At 40.1% G+C, this 23,373-nt stretch overlaps 1 protein-coding gene across 7 annotated transcripts in view; it reads right to left on the bottom strand.

The window, feature by feature from the left end:
• Positions 1-23,373, bottom strand: part of ptprua (protein tyrosine phosphatase receptor type Ua) — a 245,729-nt gene that overhangs the window by 17,729 nt on the left and 204,627 nt on the right. For 4 of the 7 annotated variants that reach the window (XM_040019858.1, XM_040019862.1, XM_040019857.1 and 1 more), the window contains 9 exons: positions 22,230-22,302; positions 20,303-20,379; positions 17,758-17,775; positions 14,622-14,658; positions 7,778-7,875; positions 5,316-5,432; positions 5,001-5,155; positions 2,307-2,442; positions 134-283 (listed from right to left, as the gene is read on the bottom strand). In XM_040019858.1, coding sequence (XP_039875792.1) covers positions 134-283; positions 2,307-2,442; positions 5,001-5,155; positions 5,316-5,432; positions 7,778-7,875; positions 14,622-14,658; positions 17,758-17,775; positions 20,303-20,379; positions 22,230-22,302 — 861 coding nt within the window. The remainder of the gene's footprint in view (positions 1-133; positions 284-2,306; positions 2,443-5,000; positions 5,156-5,315; positions 5,433-7,777; positions 7,876-14,621; positions 14,659-17,757; positions 17,776-20,302; positions 20,380-22,229; positions 22,303-23,373) is intronic. The other 3 variants (XM_040019859.1, XM_040019864.1, XM_040019863.1) reach the window with 1 other exon arrangement.

Below are 23,373 nucleotides of genomic sequence, written 5' to 3'. Positions count from 1 at the left end.
TCTGTAGACAACAAAAAAGTAAAAAGTGCTGATTTGCTGTGATTCAGCTGATTTCACAACATGCATAACATGTGAATTTTTAACTCTACCCCAGTTTGAAATGAAAAACGACGTCATCGTCTCTCAGTATTACCTGAAACTCCTCCTTCAGCTGCGAACTGTTGCTCTGTGAGTCGACCTTTAGCATTTCTTTGTAAGTGAGAGCAAACTCAGTCACGGGGATGGCAGTCTCTCCACACAGACAAGCCTCCAGAATGGCATCGTGGATGAAAACATACTGTTCCTGAAACACACACAGAGGGTAACGCATTCCCACTTTTCCCAAGTCACATAAAACCCCTCCGTCTCACCAAAGAGCGGCCTCACTGTTAATTGCCCACTCGTCAAAAACAATGCTGAATTTAATTAATGCTGTTGACTAACAGTCAGAGCTGTTCAATACGCTTCACATTACCATGCCGACACTCGGGTATTGTTTCCAAGCAGAAAAAAGTGTCCATAAAATGGGGTAAAAAAGTCCAGCAAACACACATCAGAGGAGCTAAACACTGCCCACACGCACCATTTAAAAAAGTCACGAGCTGTGCAATTAACGAGGAAACTAGGAAATCTGTTTTGATGTTCAACAAAACAACAGATCAAAGAGCTGAGGATACATTCATAATTACAGACACTAAACTGTCCCTCTTCCAACTTATTTATCATTTTTAATATGCTCTATAATTGTACTCATATTTAACTGGTAGACAAGCTGCAGCTAAGAGAAGAGATGAAATTAAAGGGAAATAAATACTATTGTTTGTGTATTTACTGTGCCGTCTCCTATTCCCGACTTATTAAGAAGAGAATGACGTTCCAACTTTTAATAGTTTTATTTATTGCGGTAATTAATGTCTTTCTCCCGCTTATTTATTTGAAGATTGTGAGTTCACTCTAAGCACACTTTGAATAAAAAAAACTGTGAGTTGTGAGTTTATTTATACAATTAAAGCAAGGATTTTAGCAAATGAATGAATGATATTTGTCTTTAATAAAAGAAGTCTGACACTGGTCTTCTACACTAATGTAGCTGCTTCTTTGCTAATTCAACATAATTACATTTTTAAATATATATTCAGTGTAGAATCGTTTTTGCATGAAACAGTTACAGATAATATAATTAGTACTGTACATTTACATAATTAAATACATGTATAAACAGATGGGTGTATATGTGTATACATCATTTCCCTACATTTGGCTCCGTCAAAAGTTGGATAGACAGTATTTTATAGAAATAAATCAGAGCTATAATATATATACAGCAATGCCTTGAAGGTGGCTTTTTACTTACTTTACTTCTTCATATTAACAATCATTTACATTTTTTCTTTCTTCTTTAAAAACTAATTCTTCCCCATATTTTTATAAAAGTCAGACAGCACGATTAATCACTTAATTTGAGCTGTTGCAATGACTGAAAACACCTGAATTCAAAGATTAAAACCCATGACCCATCGCCTTTATCCATGCTACTTTTTTTGTCAGTTTGGCCTCAATCAGCACTATTGTAGAAAAAAAAAAGGAAATGAAATAAAAAAAACTATTTGTAATTTGTAAAGTTAGGCAGCTTTACAATGTTCTATCAATAACTAATATTACAGTTGAAACAAAAATGATTTATATTTATGAACTAATTGCGGTAAATATTTACTACTTATAGGCGGTATTCATAATCATCACCGTTTAAGGTGACTTCTAACTGATAAAATTGGATTTTTCAACTCAGTTTACTGTCTTAATATATGACATGCTACCACCAAACATTAGAAAATTTAATCCCAAAAGGTTGATTCTGTTCATCTGGATGTAACGTTTTCAGTGGGAGAAACGTTTCGTCACTCATCCAGGTGACTTCTTCAGTCTCAGCTGACTGCAGATTTCCCCAACCTCATAAACAGTACATTTACACAATGACTGAAACCAACCCACTGAAGGAACAATGGGCTGCGAGGTCTGATCATTAATATGCAAATCCCACTGAAAACGTCAGGTCCAGATGAACAGAATTAACCTTTTGGGATTTATATCTCAACTTTTACATCAAAGACTGTGTGTGAACACCTCTACCTTCACCTGAATGCTGTTTCGGAGTCTCACCTTTATTGAAAAGATTACAGTTCTGATGTAAATGTGTGGAAGGAAAAAATACAAAAGATGGAAAATATGGTCCACCAGCAGCTTCCTGCTGTTAAGGCTAAACCTGTGAGCTTCTGTTAAAGCCATCAGCATGGCATCTCTAACCACATTTCCACTCTCCCACTCACCTCAGTCTGGATCATGTTGATGCGACGTGAGCAGAGGGTCTTAACACAGTTGTAGATGTCCACCACTCCTTCACACTCAGCCATATCCAACATGACATCTAGAACGATGTAGCAGCCGGTCCTGCCTGCCCCCATGCTGTCACAGAGGAGAGGGGAGATGGATTAGAAGGCCTGAATATACCACTGAAAAGGAAAAAAACTCAATGGGGATCCTTTCATTAATAAATGAGATTCTTTAACTCGTGTACAAATGGAGCTTTTGTCCTGCAAATAAAGACAGTAGATACACAAACCTTCTATCTTCTATCATAGCTTGAAGTTTCTCTGTTCTGGCCTATGCTTTGCTTTAACACTGCTGTAAAGATGTTCAGATGTCTGTGAATGCTTCAGCTCTTTCTAGGTAAGGCTTAGTTACTTTAAAACTGTGCCTGCACTGGGATATCCTATAACGCTGGGATATCTTATACCCAAAGAAATATTTGTCTTCATATAGCCATTGCTCTTCCACTGAAAGGAAAAAACACTCTCAGCAGTGCGCCAGTGTTGTTAAAAAAGTATCACTTATGATAAAACGGAAAAGCATCACAGCTTAATCAGAATCTGAAATCCAAGAAAGGGTGTACACTGGCAGACTGGGCTAAAATAAAAACAAACACCAAGAACAGATCTCAGCATGTTGGTGATTATTACAAATCCAAAGTGACTCAGTGATATTTACCCCTGCTTATATTTCTCACAGTTGACCTACTATACAGTGCTGCTATTTTGACGGTTGAGTTTTTTGGACTGACTTGGTGCCATATAATACACAGTACGATCAGGTTATAAAAGGCAGACAGCACAAAAATAAAAGTAGCTGTTTTTCCATATTATTGAACTAATCACAAACTCTTGCATTGAAATCTGCTGCAATGACCCGGTTACTGCGTTCACCAGATATCAACACAATTTCGATCTGCTCCTCATGTGTTAACCTCTTCGACATGTCAATGGCTGTGAACAAAGAGAAACTTGTAAATAAGTCATGAAAGAATAAAGTTACGTTGAAACCGAGCACACCATTGTTTTTCTTGTGACATTACCAATAAGTTTGATGTGTCACATGACCCTCTTCCTATTGAAAAAACAAAAGTTGTATCCAAGATGGCCGACTTCTAAATGGCCACCGTGGTCACCACCCATCTTGAGGAGTTTTCCCCCTCACATATACGAATGTGCCACAAACAGGACTTTAATATCACCAACCATTCCCATTTTATTACGGTGTATCCATATAAATGGCCCACCCTGTATTTACAAAAAGAGTGCAATGAAAAGTTTGTGTGCAGTGGAAACTCAGAGATTTTTGTGACTGACCCTGTTGCATCGACATTTCTCTCAGTTCCTGAAGGTGCAAAATATAGTGTGAATTTTTATTGTATAAATAATATTTAAAACCACCTTATCACCCAAATATGGTCACTTGAGGTTAAAGAAGAACTAAGATGTGATGGTCAAAACACTAACATTAGGCTTTAAAACATTCATTCATTTGTGTTTCTCATCCGTTTTTCTGTTGTGAGTGATTACATATGGCAGCTACTTGTGTACACACACTGGATTTTTGCATTCAGACTTGTTTGTTGTAAAGCTGTTTGTTACTCAAACTGGCATTTAATTGATTCATATGACATTTTTTTGACTTTCATCCAGCATCTTAAGCACTTTAGGGATCCCAGGTGTTGAAATAAAATAAATTTCATTGGAGCAGAGCAAGTCATGCTCCACTTTAAAGTGAAGGCTGTAGGAACAGTTATCCTGCACATCATTGTATGTTATGACAAAGAGGTAGAGACAGAATGATAAAGGCATTTTCAAACTTGGTTTCGCTGTGAAGTGTTGGCACAGGTTTGCTGCTGTCAAGTTCTCTAATGGACTTAATAAGCTGACAGGGTGTTACCATAGTTACCAAATGATTTGCACGAACAGAAGCTATGTCACTTATACAGATGGCTTATTATAAGATGCACCAGAGTTGTCTGTGAAGGTTCTCAGTCATCCAGGTCATCGTCAAGAAAAGCGTCTGGATTTCTTTAGGTTGCTTGAACAACCTAAAGAAATCCAGACGCTTTTCTTTTCATGCTCCTTAGAATGCACCAGAGTTCAATTCACAGCTTTCACAACAGCCCTAACAAACTGTTGGCAGTGTTACATTAGCAATTTCTCTACAGTAGAAGTAAGTTAATCGTGATTGTAGCATGAGAACTTGTTCTATATTTCTTTCTATATTTTCTATGTTAAAAAAATGCCCAAATGGATCAAAAAGAAATCTGTGAGCAAAAGCTTCTGCTGCAGGTCTAATAACAATTATTAGTCAACAGACAGCTTAAAAAAATTCTTCCCTGAAAAGCCAGACGCTGTCCTTGCCCGTTGTGAAAAATCCTACCACCTGCGTCTTTGTGAATGTTTTCTGGGTGTGAAGCATTTTATTTTATCAACACTTCTGTGCTCTCCACAACACAAACACAGCACAGAGAAGCTGACAGTTATTTTGAGAAATGCAGAAAAACACAAACTGAAGCTAAAAAAAACAGTGCTAAGTGCTATCTAAGCGCACTGGAACATGTTGAACATGGCGTATTTATAGGAGGGAGTATTTACAGCCACCATATCTGTTAGGCAATTTGCTTATTATCAGGACAGAAGGGATGTTACCTGCAGTGGACCACCACAGGTCCAGCATCAGGAGGAGTCGAGGCCTTGACCCGGCGCAGGAAAGCCAACAGGCCCGTAGCGTGGTACGGCACGCCGTGCTCAGGCCAAGAGGTGAAGTGGAACTGGCACACTTCGTGTTTGGCAGGGTAACCTCTCTAAAACAAACAATGAGTCAGGTGTAATGTGAAGTGATGATTATAAGAAGTGAAATAGCTGAAATAAAAAAGACATGAGAGCTGAGCTGCTGGGTACAAATGACGCACACCGGCCACGCTCACAGGTTTGCTATAAAAATAATGCAAGAGTGTGACTCACCCTCTCCATGGCAAAGGTGCGCACAGTGTACTCTGCAAGTGTTTCAGTCTTCAGCAGTGTTATCTTGATGTCACCGTAGAGCTCTGTGTCATCGGGCCAATACTTACAGCACTTCATCTGAACAAAGAAAGTTCAGTTACAGGTTAAATACAGTTAATGTATGGCTGAATTAATATAACCAGGTATTAATTCAGCTCAGCTCAGTTATAATCACGTCACAGTGCTTTATATCATAAGGTAAGGAAGCTACAGTGACAGTGAAAATCTTAATAATCAGACGACGTCCTCTATGAATGAACACTTGGCGAAAGTGGGAAGAAAAACCTCCGTTCTAACAGGAAGAAACCTCCAGCAGAATCAGGAAAGACAGGGGCGGCCATCTGCTGTGACCGATGGGGGTGTTGCCCTCTACATCATCAATGTGATTTTATTTCTTAAAAAAAACACTAAATAAATAGCACAATGTATTTTGAATTGTACAAAAGTGCTGGACATAGAACAAGTTCTTAAAATAAAAATCACATTTATATTTCTTAATTCTTTTAATTGACAGAAGGTTTCATAAAATTAATTTAAAATTGATTAATTATTTCACAGTTCAGGCTTTTATATTTTTTTGTCCCTGTTAATATGTGACCCTGGCCGACACTTGCTTCGACGTGTGATTGGAAAGTTATTTGAATTTCACAAAAAGAGATGCCGTTCCATTTGTATGCTTTATGTTTCATTTATGCTTCTGGAAGGGAAACAACTGCTAAACTGTAACTTCTATTCTAAAAGCCTGCTTGAAATGTATTGCAGTTTAAAATTAGTGAGAAGCAATCTGTGGAGAAGATTGTGAGGTGCAGGCCTTTCATTTATTTTCATGATTCAAAGCATTCTTTCCAGTAATCTGTCATGCCAACAGTCTATTGAAATGTACACAATACTAAACACAGCTAATTTAAAACTTGCTAGCTAATTTAGGATCCAGAGACTGTAAAGTTAAGAAAAAATGAAAACTTAAATACGATCACTAACCTGAGCTGACACAAGATTTTTGTTTACTATGTACTGAAGTAAAACATTACACTAAAGCAATGTCAATCTAAATGTTCTTTTTAACTAAGCATAGTAAGATTTGCTACAGACTCAATCATATTTAGGGTGAGATACATATTAATATAAAATAGGTCAGTTACACACAAAATATTTAACAACCGCAAACAGTCAATTACTTTACTGGTTAAAATATTTCTTAGGTTTCAATAGAGCAACCCAAGAAACTACTTAGAAAATTACCTAAAAGCTCAGTCACATGAGAGTAAAAATGGGATGGCAACCTCCCTGCAATTAGGGACAAATTGCTGCCCAGAAACTGCATTGATTTTTTTCAAATTCAGCAAACAATTGCAAGTAATTTCTGTGACCAAACGGTTGCCCAAAGCCTGAGCATGCGGCACCCTCAACTTCTGGGTAACCACTTTCGATTGCAAGGTGAGTGACAGTGCTACTTGCAGTGCCACTTGGACTGCCTTCTAATTTATAAAATCAGACAAACCAGTCTGAGCCGGTCTCTGCTGATGACTGCAACTCTCTTTAAAATTGGGGACTCAACTTAACTGGTTGCCAGCTGTTTGTATTCTGGTCGCATTCCTATATAAAGGCAAAGTTGTGGAGCACCTGTCTGCACTTATGCCATTTTGCAGTTGCCCTGCAGCATGTGCGTCATTCTTTGTGGAAGAGTTTCTGAAGTTCTCTCTCAACTGTATGAGCTTCTGAATGTATACAGTTAATGTGAATTTCTGTGTAGATTGCAACATGTTTGCAACAGATGCCAAATTATTACAGTTCACTGTTGTATTACAACAAACCAAATTGCATGTAATCAGCAATTTGTTCTCATTCAACTGCAAACGACATGTCCTCATGCACCAAAGCTGCTCTGAAGATGTAGATCATGTGCCCGAGGAACCGTTTCAAAGGCAAAGAGATCACTGCAAACATTTTGCAGTAAGTTTGGTTGTGTTGTGGGCTGTTTTTGCTGGTGTGACTGTAGTATAACAGTTTGTGGTATCCCAACAGTATGCCCTTTTCTGTTCACTACTAATAATGCTTCCCTAACTGAGGTATATTTCTTAGTTATGATATTTTAGGAATTGTACAGTTGCTTTTGTATACATTTTGAGTACAAACTGTAGCTTTCTGCATTCAGCAGATAGGAAGAGTATAAGAGTCTACTGTATTCCAGTACTTCACCATAGGCCTTCATCAACATCAAAGCTCTGACCTTGGACCACAGCCACCAAAGTAAAAGGTGATCACTCATGATCAGACAGCTGCTGCCATTTCCTCCCACAAAAACAGAGCGGAGCAGCTCTTCTAATATATAGCCCTTGATAAAGGGAACTTCAGAATCCATCTCTCCATTCATCTTCACAGGCGGCTAAAGAGGTCACAGGACAAAGGCGAGGGAAACCTACCCTGCCCACCTCCACCAGCTTGGTGATCATGACAATGCTGAAGCAGTTCTCCTGCCAAACCATCCGCCAGAAATCGTAGATCATCTCTTGCTTGGGGCCTGTGGAGGAGGAGATACACAACAGAGTTACAAGTGGAAGAGTGGAAACAGGGAGGAAGAGGAAGAGGAAGAGAAGTTACAGAAGGAGAGAGGACGATATGGAAGGAAGAGAGATGATAATAAGTCAGAGAAAATAGCAGCAATAACCATCAATGTACAGGCAGTGTGTAATCCATGCCAGGGAATAGAGTAACAATGTGTCATTCATGAACTATTGCCCGCTCTCTGTTCTAATACTACAGAGAAATGTCATTTCAATACACCCACAAATCCTCCGCCATTGTGCAAATAAGCTTCTGTGTTGCCTTTCCCAGGCACCAGTGGCTGACACAAATCACAGCTTCCAGGAGAAGATGACACTTTCATTGATTTCATTACACTGTTGTGTTAATAATATCACAAGGTCCTCCTTCATACTGACTCCTCTGCCAAACGCACTACATGTATTTCAGCGAACGAAGTATGGATTCATTTCAGCCCACACAGTTTGTCTAACAGAAATATCATCTTCTTTCATGTAACTGCTCTAAATGTCTTTGTATGCAAAAACATTCACATAGTAATTTTTCCTGTGTAAATCTGGGCCCGAGATCACAACTGAACCTCACAGACACTTAAATCATCAGGCTGATGATATTTGACATTTTCTGTACTAAACAATGAAGAGTCACTACTACTAAGCTATGACTGCATAATCAGATTCTTACACATCTTAGTCCTCTTTGCATGGAGCTTCACTGCTGTCCAGAAAATGTTACAAAACATGAGTGGGCCACACTTTGGCAGCGGTTAACAAAAAAACCACAAACTACACACTGCTTGAAATTCTCTTTAAAGCAGCAAATACATTTTTTTTTAAAAAGCTACCGGAAATACCCTTAAAATGCAATTATTTCCTTGACAAAGTTGTCATGATCCTGGGCCATGTTGGCCCAGCATTCTTAGTTTCATGTATTTTTGTATTTTGTTCCTTATTTGACTTCCCCTTGTGACTTTTACCCCCTGTGTGCCCCTCTGTGTATCTGTGAGCCCTCGTTTCCCCCGTGTTTTATTCCACGTTTTCCCCCAGCCCGTTATGTCTGTGCTCTCCCCGTGCTCCCTCTCTCCTCCTGTCTGCGCCTCTGTGTACTTCCTGTTTTACTTTGACAGTCTCCCGTCAGTATGCGTCATGTTGTGTTGCTCCTGCCCTGTCTCGTTACGATTATCTGTGTCAGCTGTGTTCCCCGTGTGCTCCCACCTCCCTCGTTAAACCTCTGTGTATTTATGTCCGCGTCTCCCTCTGTTCAGTGTCGCATTCTCCCGCATTCTCCCGCATTCATGGCCGTGTGTTTCTCTGTGCGCTAGTGTATTGCTTCCCAGTGTAGTTTCTTATCAGTCTGTTTCGCCGTTTCCCTCCAGCATTAAAGCTGTGTTTTGAGTTCATTCCTGCCTCTGTGAGCATGCGTTTGGGTCCACTTCCTGCCTGCCACACAGCCGAATCATGACAAAAGTACATATTATTCAAATCTTGAGATATATGTAGGAAAGAACAAGCACACAGGAGGTGAAAAAAAATCCTCTCAAAGCTGGGACTAACACAAAAACTTCCACTGAGGCACATATGATAATGGACTTAGAGATTGTGTGTGTGATGCTCTTAACTTTGTACTACCCACTTTCTGCTGTGGCCAAACAAATTTTCCACGTGTGGGACTAACAAAGGTTTATCTTATATTATTTTATCTTCTCTAATATCTTATCTTATCTGACCTTCCAGTCCGTCCGTGCAAACTCACTGGCCACAGTTCACCAGTGTTTGTCTCAGCAGATTCACAGATTTACTGGGAAATAGAAATATAGATGCACTGTACGTGCGGGTGGTCAGAAATTAACTTTCTGTAATGGTCATATTGATTAAGCCTCCAAATCCTTTTAATAAACTCCTGCAAACGAATTCAAATATTCCCCTTTGACTGTGATCTCCAAACGTAGCTATGTCAGGTAGTTTCATGTCCTGACACTGAGATTAAAAAGAGCAGCCTGACTGTTTAAAGTCAACTGTGTGAGAAACAACAGTGTGTGATGTGAAAAAACATTGATCACTTAATCGCTTGCTTAGAATGCAATGTTCTGGTTGGAAGCCTTGGGTCCTGGTATTCCTGCAAGCATAATTCCATACAACCCTCCCACCTGAGCTCCACCCCCTGGATCAATGACTTGTCGGCAGCAGAACCCTCCCAGCAGAGCAATGTGCCCCTCACATAGTGGAGAAACTGCTGAGGTAGAGTTCAAGGAACACAGTGAAGTTTTTTCCACAAACTTCAAGAAGTCCAGTGACCCTTAAAGTTTATATCTGAAAGAGCTGAAACAATGAATGCTTGTACACACTGGCTACCAAAAAGGCACTTCAAAAGTCCGTCCTGCCAAAGGAGAGAGAGGGCAGAGAGCTTCAGGTGTTTTTCTTTTTTTTTAATAACTCTAATTTGTGTAAAAATTAAATGAGAAAGGCAATACAGGGTTTCTGAGGCTTTGTGTTTCAACAGATAAATAAATAGAAAGAGATATAAAGCAGTGCTTGTTTTCACAGCTTTTATTTGCACAGTTGTGGAATCAAAAAGCATGCCTTTGACTACATGCCTCAGGGCAAACATGCAAAGACAACAACAGGAGGAACAGCGTTACTTGCCTGTTAAAATCAGAGCATGACAAGAGCTCTGGCTTTCGTAACAGCCGTGTACTGGTCTGTATTGATTCCAGTCAACCCAAGGTGAGTCAGCTCCAGCCTGAGTACGTTTTAAAGTGCGCACGTGGGCAGCTACTTTAACCACTGTTTTTCCTCCTCCTTACAGGTTATTCATGGCTCGCCCCCCTGTTAGCGATTGCTGCAGTCTTATTTTATGTGTATTAGATATGCGAGATGATAATTTTTCAGCAGTAGGAGAAGCGCACTAATACATCACCAGAGGGAGGGGACAGTCAGGCGAGAGATGGATCATGTTTGATCCCAGCAGCTGGGTAAATCTGTATGCACGGCATAACTTACTGCCACTGTGGACCGGAGTTTGTGGAGTACACTTAGCATTTCTCCTCCCTGTCTGCCTCTCCTATCACCCGTCTCCTCCCGCTCCCCTGGACATAATAGAGAGCTAGCCCAAAGCACCTGCTGCAAGAGCTCAGCTGTCTTACAACTCATCTAAGATACAACAAATCAAACCCAACACATTGCCACAGCTGACCACCCGGGGCTCACGGCACACGTGTGCACAGCATGATGCTAGGAGTGTGCAGAGTGTGAGGGGCAAATTGCAGCTTTAATGATGAGTCACTGTATGTACACTCTACAGCAGCGGTCCCCAACCTTTTTTGCGCCACGGACCGGTTTATGCCCGACAATATTTTCACGGACCGGCCTTTAAGGTGTCGCGGATAAATACAACAAAATAAAACCAGTACCGGTACCGAAAAAAAGAAGATTTATTCATAACACACATGAAAAGACCCAGGAAAACCAAGTAAACGATAAAAACGACAATAAAATAACGCTGAAAACCAATAAAAACCCTGAAAACTATACATTTCACACCTGAGCCTCAACTCTCGCGGCCCGGTACCGGTCCGAGGCCCGGGGGTTGGGGACCGCTGCTCTACAGTACATGAGTCTCACAGCTAAAGTAATGCTGTTACCTCCTCAACTATAACTTATTTCCATAGTGTTATTTATAATTTCAGCTAGTTTTACATTTTACATATTTATGAATTGATTATGATTGTGTATGTACTACCTGGGCCCAAGTCCTCAGTTTAGGTTGATGGCATTTTTTTAGTAGAAAAAGGCAAATGGCTTAAACACGTATTGAGCTGCAGTTTGGGGAAGGCCTCGGAGGGGACTGGCGGCAGTTCCCCATGTACTAATGAGAAGTGAATGAATTGATAAAGGGGAGAAAGGGTAGGGCCCAAAAACAAGAGCAAACAGCTTGTAGAATTAGGGAGGGAAGGGGGGGGGTCATATATAGATAAGAACCGGAAGGGGCGTGTTTGGAGGCGTGGTCCCGCTCCTGAAATTCAGATAGATTCAGATCTCCAAAAAATGAAACATATGGTAACTTAGGAACCCAAACTCATGAATATATTAGACTGCAATTGAAAACGGAGATAAAATAGACTTTCAGCAAACAGCAAATAAAGCAGCAACCTTCTGATCATTAAAGAGCAAATGTGTTTCAGAACTGAGTCCCCACTGAGTGACGCTGAAAGTGTCCAGGAAATAAAACTTTAAGACCTGCTTAAAAAAAACCCGTTTTGATGTCTATCGCTAATTTCTTTCTTCATGCCTTCATCACAACTCTATAGGAGAAGAGAAAACCAATAAGAAATTGTATTTTTATATAACAACCATTTAAATTGAATTATTGCTTGAAGTTATGCATGATTAAACTTAGTTCCACTAAGTTAATAGTGACACAGGCAATTATAGCAGCTAGTTTTCATTAAACTTATATTTAATATATTCAAAAAGTAATTTTCTCAACAAAAATATGTCTCGCTTTGTGCTGTAAGTTGCATTTAACAACTTACAATGTAAAGCGCTGATAAAGTCTGAGGTAAAGATAAAGTCTAAGGTTGTCAGACCTGAGGCTGGATATCAGAGAATAATCAGTTATTTTCCATTTTAAATTAATTAATTGAATTTGAGCATCAACTACAGAGTTTGGAGCAATTTTTTTTTATTTCTCCATCAATGACAACAGAAAAAAAAGAATTTTAAAAGTGTATCATATTTGTGCGAGACTGGAAAGTCAAATTAACTCATGTTAGGTTAGAGCAGGGAAACAAATAAGAGCTGATAATAGTTTAATGGATTCAATTGAGCTTAATAATATTTTTGAAAAAATGGCTCGATTATTCTTTTTACTGCTTTTTCCCACAATATAGAACAGTTATGTGTTAAACCAGTGTTGCAAAGATGCTCCGACAAACTAGTTTTATCTGTTGCGGCTCACAACTTGCAGAGCTGCAGTGTAAGTCAAGTCAAGGTGAAGACACAGAAACAGTTACAGGTAAGAGTGAGAGTCCTGATCTGTGTATGAGGCAGAGGGCGACACAACCTTATCTATGCGGGACAGAGTTGTGATAATATCCTGTACCAAAGTACATTTAATTCAATTTCAATTCAGTTTTATTTGTACAGTCCCAAATCACAACAACAGTTGCCTCATTACATCACTACTCTCTATTCTCTGGATCAACAGGAGTTGGTGGAAAATGTCCTTTTGTTAACATGTCAGGATTGTAACAGTCCTGACAGAACCATCCTTCTACTGAACAGAAAACTCAGAGCAGAAAATATTTCCGAGTCCAAAATCGCTCCCAAAATGCTACGTAAAGACAGCTGTGTATTTACTGCCTTATAGACATTTATAACACTATAGGAGTGCCCAATTTTAGGGTACATTTATCAGGATTATTAATATTATTCTATAGTGTCTTCAAAAATTCTACATTGGAACAAAAAGTTCTTTCTAAGAATAATACAACATGTAGCTCCACATTTTTCAGCAGTCACGACAAATCTCATTTTCTGGTCAACATTCAGTGAAATGTGAACTGTCCCGTATTCAGCACAGGGAGTGGTAAATGTGTGACTTTGGAGATGCTGTACATTTGACTTGGTTTAAAAAAGGAAAGCCCACTGAACTGGCTATGATTATATTTGGCAATTCCTGGGATTTTGTTGTGGAATGATGCCCCTGTGAGGGGAATTGCAGTGAAAAACTCTGCATATTTGCATCTGTAAAGTGAAAGTGTTAAAGTAAAGGTGCTTATTGGTCTGCCCAGCTGTTGTAATAAACTCATAGTTGTTTTAAAAGATTTATTTTGGGGCATTTAGCTTTGATTTTACAACAGGACAGTAGAGCAGACTTGAACGGAGGGAGAGTGGGTGAATGGACACACAGGAAATGAGCACGGAGCATTCATTTCCAAAATAAAGGAACTCCTCTGTCTCATTCTTCAATTCATTCTCATTCTCATTTTGTGAACTGATTTCCAACCACATCTTAACCCAAAGTAAATTTTTACTTCTACTTGAAAGTCACACTGGCACCCCTTCCACCTCGCGCCTGCGCCCGTGTATGCACGAAGAGCAAAACGTTAAAGAAAGAGAAGGAGAGAAATTTTCAGAGGTTACTTTTGAGAAGCGGCAGAACTGAGAGCAAAGTGAAAGATGGGAAGAAATCAGAGGGGGATTACAGAGTGAAAAACACATTCAGTGAATAAACAGGATCAGAGTCGGCAGAGAACAGAGAAAATGTCTTGCTCTCTCTCTCGCTCAGTGCATGTCTCTCTTTCATTCTGTCTCGCTCTGAGTGAGGGTGTGCCTGAGTGTGCCGCTTGGGAAATGCAGCCTATATAGTGAATCAAAACTACATCAGAGAGATGTTGTGCCACACATGCAGATGGCAGGGAGGAGAGAGACGGAAGCAGAACTTCAGACACAGCGACACTCAGCAGTTTACAGTGTCGGCTGACTGACGGGTACAGTCGGCTGCTCCGAGAGCGTTTCTCACAGATGGAGGAAAAGGCTTGTTTGTGGTGGAAATCCAGATGTGAACGTGATGCAACACGGGCTCCTTGTTGTTTACACATTATTAATTCAGCTAACTCATTTTCATATTGTCAGCTGGGCTGCTGTTGTGCAAAGTGCGCTGCAAACAATCTGAAATACCAGCGGTGACACACTGCTGCTGGGTTTCGTGCCGTACACTCACCTTGAGTGGCAATGAAGTGGTTTGATCGCTGGTAGCCCTGTGGGACAGAGAGTGGAGATAAGGAAAAAAGAAATCAGACAGAGGGTTAATAATTACAGGGATACATGATAACGTGAACTCTGGGACCAGCTCGGGCCTTGGTGGGACGCGGTATGCTCCACCTTTGACTGAAGATCTTTCTGAGAACTAATCTGTATGTGTGTGTTTGACCAGCCAAAGATTCTTTGGACTGTTTTGGGGCCCTAGCTCTGGGTGAAGAATCTCACTTGAATTATAATGCAGGAAGAAATGGCATTAATTCAAGTTTCTCTCTGCCTGTCTCCGAGCCAGGTCATTCATTCCAGAGCAAGGGAGCTGCATTTCAAAGGCAGCCTAGTGTGTGCTGCTTTGCATGCAGCCTGGGCTGCTGATCAAAGGTAGATTGACAAGTGAGCGATCTTCAGCTCTGGGAGTAATTCTACCTGAGTGACACTGACTGATCTGGCTGTCTCCTTTCTGCTCTGCTTGGCATTAGTGCAGTTATGATACAGTGTGCACGGCCTGGAAGGCTATTAGTGGCGTTCTGGCCCTCCACCAGGCAAAGACCTGTGTGCTGAATGCAAAGTAGTCGAGCATGATAGATCCCCAGAATTAAGATTAGTGCGCTCTCTCATGAATCACAGGTAAAGTGATTGCAGCCGCTGTATTCAGTAAACATTTGTAAAAAATACTGTACAGACACACACAGAGCGCAGTCCCTGTAGCCCCTCGAGCTCATATACATGTATGCACTACTGAGCAAGCAGGAACACAAATTACATTCCATAACTGTCATGCCGGAGAGCAATGCCGAGATGGATGGTCATCGCTACGAAAGACTGCAGCGAACCCATTCCCATGAGCCTCTGTTGCCGAGTTTCCCCTGAGCTGACCGGTTTCCTGTCTGTCACCTTGGCAACCACAGTTTCCAACAGCAGGCAAGCAGAAAAACACGAAGCGATGTGAATTCACAATGGATTGAAAAGAAAAAGTAAAGACATGCAGACGTGGAACGCGTATCAATTCCATCACAATAAGACGAAAAAACGATTCTCAGTTTGTTTTGCTTTGACAAATTTGTCTCGTTCCAACTACAACCTGTGACAAGGAAAACCAGGCCTTCGTGAAATGAACTCATATTCATCATGCATCTCAGAACTGCATATCAGAATCCCGTAGGAACTTTAATCATCCTCGCTGATAGCAGTCAAGGATGTCAGAGACATTTTTGTGTCCTCCTTGTAAAACAGTGAGAATAAGCAATTCAGCCGAGAACCACGGCCTGCATTTGTAAAGCAGTTGCATGAGAAACAAAATGACAGCGGGTGTACGACGAGCTACTTAATCATAAAAAAAGGCTAAGTATATATTTTAGCAAATCTTACTCATATTATATTCAATACTTTGCTATTGTATTTTAGATTCTAGGGGACACAAATTATTCCTGTTTGAAAGAAAACCAGAAAGAAACATCCTGTGGAGTTCTTTGTGTAAATGGAACAATTACAGTACATCCCACTCAAAAGCTGCTACAAGATGTTTGCACCAATCTTATTATTATCTTAAAAAAAGAAACAGCTCCTAATATGTACACTCCCATTAAAATCATTTTCCTCATGCTGGTATTGGTAAATAGAAAGCCTTTCCTAGAAAATCTATTTCTTTTTTCTCAAATCATGTAGGCAGCGGCAAAATGTGAATCGCTTTGTTGGAAGTCATCTCCTACTGTTGCATGTGGTCCTGCTCTCAGTAGTACTTCGAACAGCAAAACAGCATCTGCCCATCAATTCATGCAGAGCTTTCATACATGTTTGAAAATTTGGACAGAACTGCCCTTATTAACTGCAGACTATCATAACATTGATGATATATGACTGAATTTCGGGGTGAGGAGTCTAAAATTGGATCAAACTATAATGTTGCCCATCTGTTCTATCTGTCCTGACTCCACTGAAGTATCTTCTCCACTGCAATAAATTCTCTAAATAAATACTTTAAAAAGCAGTTCTCTGCTGCTTTCAGGTAAAAACTGCCTGCAAAATGTAATTCAGATAAGTTCTCGTCACCACTTAAGCGAACTCATTGTTCTGTCAGCGTTTGATTTGACAGACGTGTCATTTAGTGTTTTGATTTCTGAAGACGTGCAGCTTCAGATGCTTTTGTAGCTATACTTCAGGTATAGTTCAGGAAGTAAACTGTTTGCTTATTGCCATGAAATAGATTTGACATTTAGCTAATATGGATGATTTAAGACTACTTGACACAACACACACAACTGTCAAATAACATTTTCACATCTTTAATTACAATATTCATCTTTTTTCTTCTCCTGACACGCCGGTGTGTGATTAATTAACCCAAAGATGACCTGCTGTGATATGAAACAAGGTCGCAGCAGTCAGATATTGTAAATTAACAAAAGTCTGAGATTTTATATAGAAACGGGTCAGAGCCCAGAGCCAGACAGCCCGCGAGGCTGCGACAGCAGAGATGCATCAAGCTCAGCTGTTTCATCAACATGAGCATATCTATGACAGGCAGTTAGAAAGCTTGTTATTTTGGTGTGCTTTCGTGGCTTACTACCAGGTTAGCTTTTAGTCAAGCCGACGATGACATCTATTTTGTGAAGATAATTGTGTTTTTTTGTTTTCTAGTGTGATCTTGCACCTACTATCTTACGCTGAGATGCCTGATAAATATGGGCTCTCATACCACTGGAAAAGCAGGGTTTTCTTTACTGTTCACTGTCACTGTATATATTTACAATGCCTCCTGTCATACTGTGTGTGTATAAACATGAGCTTTGACCTCGTCTTTTTTCCTCTGTAGTATTCTATCAGGCATTTTATACAAAAAAACTGAGACTGATGTTAAGCAAAAACTCCAGGTGAGCATTTGACTATGGATGAGACTGCTACGGTCAGTTTGGGAGAAAAAAGTTAAAACTCAGAGGAACAGTGAGGGCTAAAAGTGGAAAGGCTCAGCAGCTCAGAGAGGAAAAGCAAAGGAGGATCTGCCAGAAAAGAAGAAGAAAAGCCGTGGAGGGCTGGCAGGGAGAGCCAGAGGGGGCGGCATGAAAAGAAGAAGATGGGAAGCAGAAGAGAAGCAAGATACTTACTTCCCTGTTTATCCGAATCTAAGAGATGCCAAAAGGTTGAAAACAAGGGAGGGTGGGGAACAGAGAGAGATATAGAAGGAAAGTAGGGGAGGAAATAAGAGCTAGTTAATGTGATTAAAGACCAGAAGAAAAGGGTTATGAAATGGTTAGAAAGCAGTTTGCACTGGAAACCTGTGGAGAGAATAATGTCCAGAATTCTTTAATTTCCATGTTTTTGCGATAAAGGCCAACTCTTGTTATATAGCAACCGCAGTCTTTTAGTCATTTGTCTTGCAGGAAGAGAATGGGAAGTTCAATCATACGTCTTTACTTAGATTGTTAAAGACGGGCAAAAAAGATAAAAGAGTGCAGCAGCAGGTCATCGTCTGAGAGCAGTAAAAACCCAGCGTTATCCAAGCTCTTAATAACATCAATGACACTTTAATAGGTTCTGCAGAGAAGGAGGGAACATGGTGCCTTAGGAACTACACAATGTTACTCAATACATGCTATGAATTGTTCATAAAATTGCAGTGAATTCAGAGATTCCATAGAAGTTATGTCCAGTCTGGATAAATTCTTATTTAAAATTTGTGTGAGAAAACAAATGAAGAGGGTGGAGTGGTATATACACCATAACCACAGTTTTGCCTTAAATTAATACAATTGTGTTGACTTTTTGACAGTCTAACGTAACAAAGATACCAGGTTTTTTTAAGGCAGAAAATACAGTTTCTGTGTTAATTTTATGGTGAACTAAGCTGAGATCTGGGAACACAGAGACACTGCAAAAAAAGTTTGAGCAACAAAACTAGTCTGAAAGTCACAGTTTATAATAAAACTAAGCATTTGGCCAAAATAATCTTTACAGGTTAAAAATATCATTTTGATTAAAGGGCTTGTGCATACTGGTGGATTAACCATTGCAGAAATATTAAATAATAGTAATTACCAATATTATTAATTTTGGGCAGCTGTTCCATAAACCGTACATTGGATGGTGGTTTTAATACATTTGCTAAACACTGCATGTACTGTGTTACTATTTGCAGCGTTATTGCAAATCGAGAAAGCCAAAAACTAAATTACATTCTAAATGATGCAGCTGAAAGTTGAATAAACTAAGCTGATGAAACTGGAATTGTTCTTTAATGGTGCTTTGAGTACCATGCAAAATAATCTTGGCCAGATTGCCTTCCCCAGGTGACGCACAATGACAAGCGAGACAATGATAAATATGGTATGTTGAGCTTTTTGCTAAACCAGAATTTTATCTCGAGCTTTTTGATTGGTTTGCTCAGTCATTCTCAAACTTCCATTTAATCGAAAGCGACCAACTGTAACTGGCATCACTTCCCGAGTGCCTAACAGAATATCAAAGTCCGCTGAAATTTAATTGCATCTTTTGGAGTTACATCTGTCAGCCTAGATGGCAAAAACAAGGTTCATCTAAAGATTTTACAAAATAATGTCATGTCTTGCTACCCCTGCAAAATGAAAGACATGCAAATGTGCACGTGAATGAGTGAGAAGACTACTAAACTTTTCAGTTTAACCTTTAAAAAAAGCAACGTTCCATTATTCCAGCCTTGGCCTCCTCCATGAATCATTTGGAATCATTTCACTGCAGTATTTTGAGCCAAGGGTCTTGGCATGACATGCAAGTGGTGCTGTAGCCTGCACAGTTAATGGCACAAAGGTCCTTGGAGCACTCGTTCTAATGGAGCCATCATGGAGCACTAAAGGGGATGAAGTGGCCACACACAGTTCTACCCGATGGGACTCGCGTATGCTGAGTCAGGCGACCACAACCACAAATCTGCCCCTTACGTTTTCTTTTGTTCACAAAACAATTGCTAAAACAAAGGGTGCGACAGAGCAATCAGCCTATTATACGGGCTCATATTAAAACCTGAGATTAATACTTCAGCAGACTACATAAAGGGAAGACTGTGGAGAGCTTTTTCAGAGTCCCCTTGAAGTGACCCTTCTATTTATGAGTGAGCGGCAGAGCTCACAGCCTGACCTGCGCTGAAGGAAAAGTCCTTCAGACACTGTTGCTCCATCTAATGCAAAGCTGCAGAGATTGCATCTCAAGGGAGAGCAAACTGCTGCTGGGACTGGAGAGGCTCCCTGAGACACTCATTCGAGCTGAACTGTAGGTGAGATCACAAAATCTGAAAGTATATGAAAGGATCAACTGAGTTATATTGGGTCCAATTTCAATGCTCAATATTGCCTTACAAAAGCACTTGGGCAAGGCCTGCTGCTCAGAGCTTATAGGCTCTTGCTGGAACTTTAGAGATATAGCGATAAAATCTCATTTCAAAGCCTACATGTACTAACACACATAGATATTATGGTACGCTGTGGATGTAGTCATTAAATGATAGTTCGGATTTAGCTGACAGCATGAGGAGGTGACTGCTGGTCAAGCGCCAGGTTAACAAAAACAATAAAAGACAACTAATATGAGCTCTTAAGGCAGAGCTGTATGATCAGCAAGGCCAGAGATGTGGGAGTATGAGGTGACGCAGAAGGAAAAATAAAAGTAAAGGTAACTTACGTCTATGTAGTTGGCATTGACATAATCGGAGCTGGGATCTGCAAGGAGGGAGTGGAGCTTGACTCGATGACGGTCATCTACAACGCATAAAACATCACTTATCAGTATGTAGAGGTATTTGCATCCAGTATATATATAAGTATTTTAGTGTTTGATTATTATCTCAGTCTGTCCATTTCCAAAATACTGGAGTACTGATTCTCCACCTGAAGGAAGGGAGTGTGTTTATTGGTTCGTCTGACTGTCTGTTTGCATGTTTGCTAGCAGCCTAACATCCAGAGTTTTTGTCATTTCCAAAGTTAGTGTGATGGTAGAAACCAAATTCAAGTCAAAGGTCGAGATCACACCAAATGTGAAAATCAGTAAAAACTTTATATTACCCACATTTTTTTATGGATCACCTTCAAACTTCACAGCAATATACCAGGCCTTGGGAGGCATGAGTCTGTAGGCTGGGTAAGCATTTGACCTTGACCTTCATTGTTAGCACTCAAGGTCAAAGCTGACCTTCAAAAAAAAAATGTCAAGAAACTATATCTGGTAATATACCATATCAAAGGGCATGAAAGAGAGCTGTAGAACAAACTTATTTTCAGTATGATCCCCTATGAGCCAGTAACACCATAGCAAGCTGACGTCATCATGTTCTATATTTGAGCATTCCTTGCTTGTTATTCATTGTACATTCATCCTTTTTGAACAATGATTTATACAATTAATAAACTGTCAGGGTTCAGATTTACCTTTGCTGGGTCAAACAAGCCACTGGTGTTGGGTATCGGTTAGCTAATAATAAAGGTATTAATAACTTTATTTCTATAGCATTTTTAAAACACATAGTTACAGTTAAGCGAGCATATTCATACATCCAAACACATGGCCTAATTCATTCCTGCCTACACACCCGTACACACATATTAGAAGAACAAAAGACCAACAAATAATGCGTGAAAGATTAAGAGAAGCCAAACTATAGATATAGGGCGTCAGCAGTCAACAGCCAACCGAGCCTGAGTCGAAGAGAAGCTGGAGAGGCCGCCTACAATTATAAGCTCTCAGTAGCTCAGCTATATATATGCAGGACTCTGGCCATGTAGGGCACAGACATTTGGACAAATATTAAACAGTTAAAGATTAATAACTGATTCAACAACAACAGTGGTAATTACTGTTTTAGGACCAATTGATGATCAAATGCTCTGCATATATTTTTCTGGACTACTTTCCCATTCCCCATGATTACATTTGCATTGCCTGGTAATATATTTTGACTCATCTGCCATAGTGAGATAGAGATGCTGCTGTGCTCACAGTGAGTCGCCGTGTACTCTTTCTTTCACAAGGAGGAATGAACAATATCCAGTATGCCTCCTTTACCTGAACTATTGGTTTGATAGAACTAAACTCTACCACTAAAGCAATGGTTTACCTGGATCAGGCGGATTCTGAAAACGATTGAAAAATAATAAAGAAGGATTAGGAGGAAAAGCAAAAGCAATCGTGACTCCTGCAGATTGCAGTTTCCTCCATTAAGAAGCTTTATGACACAAAAGTAATTTCTGACACTTTTGTATAAGGGCTCTGAAAAATACAATAAGTAAGGCATTTAGTATTCCTCCTATAGAGGCAAACATTTCAAAAACATCATTAAACACACAGTTAAACAATCAATTTTAATTAATCATACCTTAATCACATATTTAACAAGAATCAACAGCCATTCCATTGGGAGTAAAAGCAATTACTGGGCACCTCTGACTCACAGGATACAGGCAGTGGCATTGTAAAATGGTGATTTACTTTACAGTGTGCATATAAAAAGAAATGGTAAGGTATGCTGTAACTTACAGTAAGGAAAAAAAGTGGAACACACCCAAGCCACGGCACAAACACAACTCAACACATGGCTCAGTACACAAATACTCACGGCTTAGCAGGCTATCGTGCCTCCCTTTGGTCTTGTCCTTCTTTTTTGTGACATCCCAGCCGTCGAAAAAACTCTGCAGATTAAAGAGAACCAAAAAGTTTTCAGAAACAGAAACAACAGGCAGGGACGATGCGTCTTTTGTGCTTCTTGACACTCAGAATGGGAACAACTTTGCTAATGCAATCCAAAGTGTTACCCTAAGGTCGTCTTAGTAGCTTCAGTGTTATAGCATCTTGCCAAGTCATCAAGAGACATCTGCCACAACATAGCGGGGAGCGACTGAGGCTGAGAGACGACATGCAGACGGCGCTGAGAGATGGCTGCGGCCTTGGAAAGGAGAAGGTGGCCCTCTGCAGTCATTCTCATTCTGAACACAGTGTGGGACTCGCTGCTTGCAGAAGCGGTTGCTATATAATACCTCGGTGTTAAACTGCCAAACTTGTGACAGCTGTTTATGACACCCATCGACTAAATCTGTTGGTGCAGTGAGATGAGTCATTGAATCTGAATCAATACTATAAGCGAGCAAGATGAAAAAAAATAAATAAATAAAGCATGGGCCTGACATGAGTGGTGTCGTATTCTTTTGCATTTTAAAAACCAGCCTGATCTCTCTGCTGTATCGGTGGGCACATCCAGGCTCTCATACTGAGGCACGCTGCCGCTCGTCTACAGCGGACCAATCTCTCCCGGGCAACGGGTGTTGAATTGGTACCACCTGACATCCGAGGCGAGCAGGAGAAGGAAAGATAATCGGAGGATTATATCAGTCACTGACATCAGCGCTGGTAATGCCTGATTTAATCCTGCTTAACGAACCTGTATTTGTCCAAAACTCCTTGTAGATTTTGGAAACAACATTCTGTTGACCTTCGTGGAGATTTATTCATTTCTGAAAGTATTCGTTTGGGATATTAAGGATTCTGGACTAAAGAAAAAAAAAGATAATGCTCGGAAATAATAGGAGTGTTGGAATGCCATTATATCAGTTTTCACTGACTCTGCCAGCGCAACAAACGCAAATGACTCTAATCTTCCATGTAATTTTCAATAAAATATATATTTTGAAAAACTGCAAAAAGACATTAAAGGACAGACTTGGGATTAAACCTCCTGTTACTAACCCATAATCTCATGGCACTGT

Source organism: Simochromis diagramma, unplaced genomic scaffold, assembly GCF_900408965.1.
Source record: "Simochromis diagramma unplaced genomic scaffold, fSimDia1.1 OVJJ01000753.1, whole genome shotgun sequence".
Classification (NCBI taxonomy): domain Eukaryota; kingdom Metazoa; phylum Chordata; class Actinopteri; order Cichliformes; family Cichlidae; genus Simochromis; species Simochromis diagramma.
The sequence above is the reverse complement of the archived record's forward strand: the minus strand, read 5'-3'. Positions and strand labels throughout refer to the sequence as shown.